The 10207-nt window shown below is 32.1% G+C and overlaps 1 protein-coding gene across 1 annotated transcript in view; it reads left to right on the top strand.

The window, feature by feature from the left end:
• Positions 1-2786: 2786 nt before the first annotated feature.
• Positions 2787-10207, top strand: part of LOC132732690 (protocadherin Fat 4-like) — a gene marked incomplete at its 5' end in the record, with an annotated part of 30615 nt that continues 23194 nt past the window's right edge. The window contains 7 exons of the mRNA XM_060719161.1: positions 2787-2880; positions 3575-3699; positions 3835-4002; positions 4703-4848; positions 5478-5617; positions 6587-6720; positions 7332-7409. Of these exons, the coding sequence (XP_060575144.1) occupies positions 2787-2880; positions 3575-3699; positions 3835-4002; positions 4703-4848; positions 5478-5617; positions 6587-6720; positions 7332-7409 (885 nt within the window). The remainder of the gene's footprint in view (positions 2881-3574; positions 3700-3834; positions 4003-4702; positions 4849-5477; positions 5618-6586; positions 6721-7331; positions 7410-10207) is intronic.

The raw sequence follows: 10207 nt of genomic DNA, 5'->3' as shown, positions 1-10207 counted from the left end.
ATTCCATTTTTACCATTTATTTAAATCTATTGAATTTTATCGTACAAAGTGAAAATATTTCCCATATTTTCACAAAAAATTAAGCAAGAAAAATAACCCTTTTTTATTTAGTCATACCTTCAATAAAATAAGCAAAGAATAAGAGTTGTATGCGGAAAGTTCAATTTGCTATGTAGCTGAAAATGTTCAACGGGCAGTAATCAAATAATACATTGTTTTTTATGCTTGACGCGGTTCAATATACAATTACCTCTGCCATCTTGTTTGAGAAAAACATAACCACATAATGTCTGATAATGAAATGAATATCTGAAGTTTCTGACTGCCACAGAATATCATCTGGAAAAGTAGTCGAGTTTTGACTCCGCCCACTTTTTCATATTGAACACAAAATATTATGATGGATGTATATTTGACTGATATTACGGAAGCGCCCTGGTTTCAATTCATAATGCTCCATAAAGAAATAATCTCCTACGTAAGGGATAAAAAAACCTAATTAGAAGTTTGTAACTCCTACGTAGGACTTTTAAACTCCTACGTAGGACTTTATAACTCCTACCTAGGAGATAAAAAAGCCTAATTAGGAGTTTATGACTCCTACGTAGGACTTTAAAACTCCTACGTAGGACTTTATATCTCGTTCGTAGGACTTTATAAGTCCTACTTGGACTTTATAACTCCTACGTAGGACTTTTTAACTCCTACGTAGGACTTTAAAACTCCTACGTAGGAGATAAAAAATCCTAATTAGGAGTTCGTATCTCCTACGTAGGACTTTATAAGAAATGCATACAAAATGCTTTGCAAATCTCAACATTCGGACCGGTATATCGGCGAAGGAACAAGACACTTAAACCCCCCCCCCCCCCCCGGCAGAAATTTCAAATCTTAAATATAGAGGACATTTCACCTTTGGTCTTTGGTTCATACAGAATTTATTTAAGTTTGATTGTGTAGGAAGCTATAAGCTTAAAGATACACTTTCGAATCCATTCCTGGAACCAACCAGTACGTACTTAGCAATGAGTGTAAAGTTTCTTGCTCAAGGAAACAACGGCTTGCGCCTAACGGGGTTTGCACCCATGCAGCTAGCGATCATTAGGCTACTAGTCACACGGCCATGCCATCACACTTCACCTTTTAAAGTGTCTCAGGTTTCTAGAGTGTACAGTGTCTTAGGGTGAGGTGTCTGTAAGCATTGGCGATGTATCCCGAAAAATTGCTTTACAGGTATTCGAAAAAAACTTACTCGACAACAAGCATATATATAAAAATTTTAAAACGCTTTAACGATTACGTTTTCCATACGAACTAGCTGAACAAAACGAGCAATTTACCCATTTTCGGCCTTTTCAAATGAATAAATCCTTATGTAGGAAAATAAATTATATGAGCCGCGCCATGACAAAACCAACATAGTGCATTTGCGACCAGCATGGATCCAGACCAGTCTGCGCATCCGCTCAGTCTGATCAGAATCAATGCTGTTCGCTTACAAACCCTATTACAAGTAGAGAAACTGATAGCGAATAGCATGGATCCTGATCAGACTGCGGCAGGAGGAGTAGTGAAGTGTATTGTTCCTGCCCCGTAAAGTTAAAGAAGATAACGGTTTGCGGAGCATTATGCATGCATATGTTTAATAATGAATTACATTGTATATCCTACTTTGAACAAAGTTTAACCCATACATTTTGTGTACATGTGTATAATAATTATAACTTAACGTACATAATACAGAATCATCGTTTAATATATGCAGGAATGACAAAATCATCTCGGGCTACAGACTAAAGGTATTTACTAAAGCGGCTTGCCACAATAACAATTTGACACATATGAGCCGCGCCATGACAAAACCAACATAGTGGGTTTGCGACCAGCATGGATCCAGACCAGCCTGCGCATCCGCGCAGTCTGATCAGGATCCATGCTATTCGCTATGAGTTTCTCTACTTGTAATAAGGTTTGTAAGCGAACAACATTGATTCTGATCAGACTGTGTGGAAGCGCAGGCTGGTCTGGATCCATGCTGGTCGCAAATGCACTATGTTGGTTTTGTCATGGCGCGGCTCATATAATTTATTTTCCTACATAATATGCTATCTTAAGTTATACTCTAGCATACATGTCCGTCGAACTCTGTGCTTTCAGTACTTTGATATGTATCCTACGTAGGAGTTATAAAGTCCTACTTAGGAGTTTAAAAGTCAAACGTAGGAGTTAAAAAGTCCTAAGTAGGCTTTTTTATCTCCTACGTAGGAGTTATAAAGTCCTACGTAGGAGTTTTAAAGTCCTACGTAGGAGTTATAAACTCCTAATTAGGCGTTTTTATCTCCTACGTAGGAGTTTAAAAGTCCTACGTAGGAGTTACAAACTCCTAAACTCCTAATTAGGCTTTTTTTTATCTCCTACGTAGGAGTTATAAAGTCCTACGTAGGAGTTAGAAAGTCCTACGTAGGACTACGTAGGAGTTATTAAGTCCTACGTAGGAGTTTAAAAGTCCTACGTAGGAGTTACAAACTCCTAATTAGGCTTTTTTATCTCCTACGTAGGAGTTTATTTTTATAGAACATTATGAATTGGCACCAGGACGCTTCCGTATGATATAGCTATATATTTCAGGGATAAAATTAAATAAATGTAATAAAAACGAGATACGTGAATACGTAAAAAGGAAATTTCTTTGAACAACTAAACGGTATTAACAGTATATTATGTAAATAAATGTAATACTGACTTCATATGCGGGTAATAAGTTTGTTATTGACTATTCTTGATAGATCTTCAACCAGCTTGCGATGGCAGCAGTAATCTAACAGCATCTACAGAAAGACAATATATCATGTCTCCCAATTTTCCATACGAGTATGAAAGGTTAGTCAAATTTCATGTAATTTTGATTGAACTGTCGAATGCAAATGTTTTGAATTCAGTTGATCAAATTTCATATCATGTTGGAGAAAGGTTGGGTTTAATTTCGGACAAACATTTGACAAAATTTTCTAAGACACACACGAACACGAAACGTTAGCGAAATGCCTTTTATTACAAAGAACGATACTATTACAAATCTACGGACTGGTTAGTCACATTTTATTCATTGTCGAAAAAAAAAAAAAAATAATTCAAAAATAAATGGCTAGCCAAAATTCATATCAAAGAAATACGTATTTATAATTCTTGACAAAATTCCTAAATTTTTGAAGAAATTTCAGACGTTTGAATGATAATATGTTTCTACAGATTTAGACAGTAACGTAATAATATAAATGCTTACATCCAACGAACATGAAAAACTGGTAGAATTTTTCAGTATTATGATATCAATTTTTGTTGATTTGAAAAAAACGTGCTAGAATAATTAATAACTTCTTTAAAATGTAACGATATATTGTCTTTAAAGTTTGCTATACTTCATTGAAAATAAGTATTGATTTTTTTTATCAATATATTATAAAATTATGTATGATAATGTACTGTTTTCAAGTCAATAATGAAATAACGTTCTGTTGTGTTATGGTTATTAACAAGTCTTTGTAACTATATAATTATCATGTTCTACTTTCAGTAATTTTTCTTGCATTATAAGAATCTACCCACAAACATTGTACTATGGCGTGACGTTCAACATGACATTTCTGGATATTGAAGTCTCCAAAGGATGTGCAAATGATGCGCTCCGTTTCATAAGCGGTAATTTATTACATTGTATTATTATGTTATTTTGGTTTTGGAGTGAAATATGTGGATATATTACCTGTCAAGCTTCTATATCACCCGATGTTGGTTTTGTCGTGACACAGCTCATTTATTTATTTTGCTTTTCAGTTGGAGAAGAATCGTCAGTGGACGCGGCAGTCGTATGCACACGTGCTGTCGATTATGAGCACACCATTTTCCCGCTCGACGTTACTGGAAACTATATTGAAATCGAATTTACAACAAACTCAGCTGACAATTTTTACGGATTTATGTTTTCATTCACAGAAGTATTCAGTATGTAAAATAGCATATACAAGACCATGCGTTTTTTTTACAAATATTAATCATAGGGTTGACTAGAAAGTCGTGTTTTTCTATCGGCACTTACTACTATTAGTTTGAATACATGTACCAAATATTTTTTTTCAAAAGAAAATAACTTCTTTGTTTCAGAAATCTGATTCTTTCTTTCTCTGTTTTTTACTTATGTCAATATCATTTGTTCTTTTTGTTTTTTTTTGTTTTTTTTTGTTTTTGTTTTTTTTTTTGTTTTTTTTTTGGGGGGGGGGGCGGGGGGAGGGTTTGTCCTTTCGATAAGGATATTCTGTTTTAGAACTCATGGCGGGGTGGATTTAGGAATTTATTTAAGAAGGATAGAAATAATTCAGGAGATAATAAAATACTGATAAACATACGACGTACATACAATTAATCAATTTTACGATAAACAGGATGGTTAATCAAATCCTTATTTCAATATTGTCGGAGGGAGAAGGCCACTCTTGAAAGAGGCCTCATCAATATTCGGAGCACCTCGCAAAGTATGGGTAAAATCTATTTATATATATATATATATATATGTATATATATAATATATATATATATATATATATATTATATATATATATATATATATATATATATATATATATTATGTTATATAAGTCTCTGACGTAATATTTTAAAAAACAATATTCATATTGATATTTTACAGAGGGAATAAACTTAACCAGTCCTAATAATGAAGACACAATTCAGATCACAGTGCCGGAAGACCTAACAACCGGACGTGTCAACGACACCGTCTGTGTGATAGTCCTCACCTACACAGGAACCATTAATCTACAGATAACTCCGCTGGTAAATTACTTACCTATTTTAAAATTTGTTTCCCTTAGTATAAATGACGTTAATTGTCAATCCGCCATAGTCTGTGATTTATAATACGAAGACTGACGGAAAGGGTCGAAAAGATGCGATGCAATTGGTTAATTAGAATGATTTTCCTTTTATTTTCAATTTAAACACGTTTTTTTATAATTTATCTTATATGTCGGTTGTTCAATTTCCGTTGTATATATTTTGTTGTCATTTTTAGAAGCAGGTCATGTAAAAAACAAAACAAATCTGTTTAGATTTCAGTGACAAAAAAGATTTATCTGGTTATTATAACGTAAAAGTTTACACTAATAGCGCCTAAAACTGTAATGAAAAAATAATTTAATTAATGCCTTACGATATACAAATGTATTATACAAATGTCCTTTTTAAAATGCGTCATCAGATTAAACGTGTAAATGCGCCTCTGAAAACAGTTGAATTTTGAAAAAAGGTCCTTTCTATTTAGAAACATCTGTAGATATATGGTATAATTGTTACAAACATCATTACTGGTCTACTTGAACAATGTTTTGTGTCGTATGTTTACATTGGAGAATTCTAAAGTCATTTTATTATCTTATTTATCAAAAATTATGAAATTAATATAGTATGAGGCAACTACAGATAATAACATCACCGACCAAGATACTCAACTGTTTGCTCTGATAGACGAACCACCGTATGTGTACTTGGACTTGGTCTCTAGTCTAAACTACGAGGTTATTAGTAAATTTACATTACTTGCAACGTAAGTTTTCTCACCTTAGTTACTATGTTATCAGTAAATTAGCATTATTTGCAATGTAAGTTTTTTTCATCTACGATATTATTAGTAAATTTACATTACATGCAACGTAAGTTTTCTTAAAAACTATGTTATCAGTAATTTTACATTTCTTGCAACGTAAGTTTATTCAACTACGATGTAATAAGTACATTTACATTACTGGCAACGTAAGTTTTCTCATCTACGATGTAATAAGTACATTTACATTACTTTCAACGTAAGTTTGCTCAACTACGATGTAATAAGTACATTTACATTACTTTCAACGTAAGTTTCCTCAACTACGATGTAATAAGTACATTAACATTACTTTACAATGTAAGTTTGCTCAACTACGATGTAATAAGTACATTTACATTACTTTCAACGTAAGTTTGATCAATTACGATGTAATAAGTACATTTACATTACTTTCAACGTAAGTTTACTCAAGTACGATGTAATAATTAAGTACATTTACATTACTTTCAACGTAAGTTTGCTCAACTACGATGTTATAAGTATATTTACATTACTTTCAACGTAAGTTTGCTCAACTACGATGTTTTAAGTACATTTACATTACTTGTAACGTAGGTTTTCTCAACTAAGATGTTATCACTTAATTTACATTACTTGCAACGTAAGTTTGCTCATTATACTCTAAGAAATGTTCTTACTCGAAATATGTTGTAATCTCAAAGTCAAAAAGGTAATAAATATCAGAGCTTTTTCCAAAATATAAATGTATAGTATGTCAAGAACACCGCCACAAATTGGTAAAATCCTTATTTGACGTCAAATATGTGACCAACTGATATGTACACCTAGAAAATATAATTGATTAATATCATTAACCGAATGTAACTCGATATGATGAATATTTTCATTCGTTTAGGTCTCCGAGCAAACATTTACATATTTAATTATACTACAAAATGTAATCTGCAGGTTGATAGATAGTGACGTCCCGCAAGTGACGTATACAGTGACGTTTAATGTTACAGTTTCAGACGTTGATGACGTTGCGCCAGTATTTTTAAATTTACCTGGCAACTATACGTTATCGAGAGGCCAAAAAACAGGTATAAGTCTAAAGATTATTCATTATTCATTATTCATAAAAACAAGATATCTACATAATTGTTTCATAGTTTGCGGACCTTTCAGGTATTAGTTACCCGCACTCCAGAGCATACCCATTGATTGGTTCATTTTTGCTTGGGTTTACTTATTGTGACAGCAGAGTAAGGCAAAGCGACAGAGATATCATATTCAGATGCTCGTTCATTGGTTACTTTTTCTAGGCAACAGAGAATGTGTTTTATGTTTTACTATGATACAAAAGAGAAAGAACATCAAAACACTAACTAAGCAAAAATTGCTTCATTCTATGTTTCTATTTTATTCATAAGATCCAATAATCAACCCAAAATTAGAGAGCAAAGTATATATTTTTCTTTAAACAAATGTATGGTTGGGAATATTTTAAACAGTTTATCAAGTTACTAATTCTTTATACTACCGTAGGAATACGGCAAGTCAAACAAATAACGTCTTAACATTTTTCTTTCCGATCTGTAACTACGTTCATTCACATAAAAATACGATTTTTGTCCGAAAAGAAATGATTGTCCGAACAATTAACCATATTTTGGATATACATTGTTTGCCTTATCTCCCTTTGTGTTTACAGACGAAGTGATATTCACAGTCAATGCAACGGACAATGACATAAGTGACGAATTTAGAAACATCCTATTTACGATCGAGTGTAAGATACATACTGTTTAATTATCGATCTTACAATACATAATCTAAACGAGTTAAAAAGGTTTCCTGCAGAGATAAACTTTAATAATGTAAAGATATTTCATTTAACAGTTTGTAAAATTTGTTGTAAAAACGTTTATTTCGAGAAGATAGTACAATATGAAGAAGAAAGTCTTTGGAGACCGGGTCAATAAGTAGGATGTCCTTCTGTATCATCTAGATTTTTTAGATTTCTCTTACAGACGCCATGATGATACAAACTACAGTACTATTTTCATGTTTACATTTAATTATTTTATTATTTTTTTAATTGCACTTGAATATTCTTTCATATACCATTTGAAACTACCGTATGTGCATATAAGTTTATTTAAAAAAACATTACAACGTTGATTAACCAATAAAGTACCAAAACAGGTCACGTGCTCCTCCATGCATCAAATTTTAATCGCATACTAATTTTTTTACAAATCAAATATACGATTTTATAGATAATATTCGGGTTTTACAAAATTTAGCTCCTGCGGCATGGAAACCATTTTAATGCCCATTTTTCAAATAAACAATGTTATTGACAAAACACTTAAATATGCAAAGTAAATAGTTTATTCAGCGTCATATTACATATGGCAGCTAATAACAAAACAAAATTATATGAACTTACTTTTAAGACGGCATACTTGTGATAGATTTTTTATCTATTTGTAAGCCTATTTTATTTGAAGATTAGTACAGGGGAGATAATCATGCTGTGTGAAAAAGCATCTATTACAATATTTGTAGACAATTTGCAAATTTATTAACTAGTTTTCATCTGGTTTTTTTTGTATGAAAAAAAATGTTTTCATCTTGATGTCTGCAAGCTATTTGAAGTATTTCTCACGATTCGACCACAGTAAACTTTAGCTTTTCGCTATTTAACTGACTGATTGAACTTAAGAAAATAGAGGTTTTCCAAATACATTAAATGCTACTACATTTTATCTAGAACCCTCCTCTTTTAGGGCTGTTTTGACTATTACACTGTAAATTTTGAGAACACTACACGTGTTTTACCAGTGTTTCACACAAAAACACTGACGTTTTCATATAAAATGCTTATGTTTTGTATACGTTTCAGTGAAAACACATATGTTTTATTCATGTTTTCCGCTCGATGCCCAGAAAACGGTGGTGTTTTCACAGGACAACCTAGAATATATAATTAAATAATTTTACATTATTTATTGAATGAGTTGAAGTCACGCAAGTGTTGTGAATAGGCCACATGTAAAAAAATAATGAGACAAAAACATCATTTGTGTCGGAAAATTCGTTTATACTTGTCATCCGGAAATCTGAAAACACGTGTTTCGGCCGAAAACACTAAGGTTTACACCAAGGTTTAATCTGACAGCGGTTACTTCCCCTTAGCATTGATTAATTTTTTTTTATAATTAGAATTATTTTTGTACAATCCCCATATTAAAATATCTAGATCCAGAGACAAATTATGATGAATTCAATTACATAAAATATTTAATAATAAATAAATTCGAATCATAGCAGCCAGATGCTTGCGTGTAAAGAGTACGCTTCGATTGATATCTCCGTAAAGCGCCTGGCGATGTAGCACATTGTAGATCAGACGACAAAAACCGCCAGAAATTGTTTGCCTCATTTTTGTTGTTTCTTCCATAACAGATATGTACAACAGTTGCTTAGATAGATTTGTTAATATTTTTAACGTTTTTACAGGTGAATGGTTAGGTTTTATGTACTATATATAGTCCATTTTCGCTTCGATAGACGAATTGAAACAGGTGGGTGGGGAATGCTGTTTACGTTACGTGATTAGATTGGTCAGTTATTTCTGTTTGTGTAAAAATTACTAAAACTGTTGGTGTTCTTTTTCACGGATTTGTATTCAAATCACTTTGGGGTAGTTTTGAGTTGTATCGTTTGTTTCTTTGTTAAGGATTAAAATAATTTAAATTTGTCTTTCAACTGGTCCACCAGGGCAGGAGTATTTCTGTCCACACACACTTTCTAACAACAAATTGAAGTAAAATCTTATTTACATTTAGTGATGTAGGAAATGGCGCATGATGTCCAATGATCAGCTATGGGATTGACTATATTTATACCTGTCTGATAATGCAGGTATATAAATAAACAATTTTTATCTAGGGGCCCAGACTATTTTACATTAGTTATTTAGGCATTTCTTCTAGAAAGCTGGGGCCCTACCCAAAAGTTAGGACCATTGCGACTGGGTCCCTGTTATTTTATATCCCTGTAATGGAAGCACGATGGGCCGGGCAGGTGTAAATAATTGTCATTTAACAGTAACTGTATAAACCTTTTGATTGAAATTTCCTATAAACCCCCACCCCCCTAAATTTCTTTATTTTCAATATTTTATAAACTTTAGAATGAAAAGACAAATAAACATATAAAGTCTAGTTCTATATTATTATCACACATTTATAATAAATGTTCCTTTGTCAGGGTGCAACTATTCAGCTTTCTCTGGATTTGATTCTTAATTCCATTAATTTCGATTTGATTATTGAGGCTAAGTTAACATTAATTTTATATAGGGAATACTTTAAAAATAATTTTTAACTACACTTTACTTAAACTTTATTTAGGACAGCAAACAAAAACATACTGAATAAAACTTTTAAACAACATAGCTAGAAAACAGAAACCATATCATGTTACATTCAACGTGTTTTGATTGGATAATTGAGAACATGTTGTCAAGTAAAGAAACGTTTATATTATATATAATATTTAAATATAAATTATTCAATT

Source organism: Ruditapes philippinarum, unplaced genomic scaffold (genome assembly GCF_026571515.1).
Source record: "Ruditapes philippinarum isolate M1 unplaced genomic scaffold, ASM2657151v2 ctg987_1_1_1_1, whole genome shotgun sequence".
Lineage (NCBI taxonomy): Eukaryota > Metazoa > Mollusca > Bivalvia > Venerida > Veneridae > Ruditapes > Ruditapes philippinarum.
This window is presented reverse-complemented; position numbering and strand designations above follow the sequence as displayed.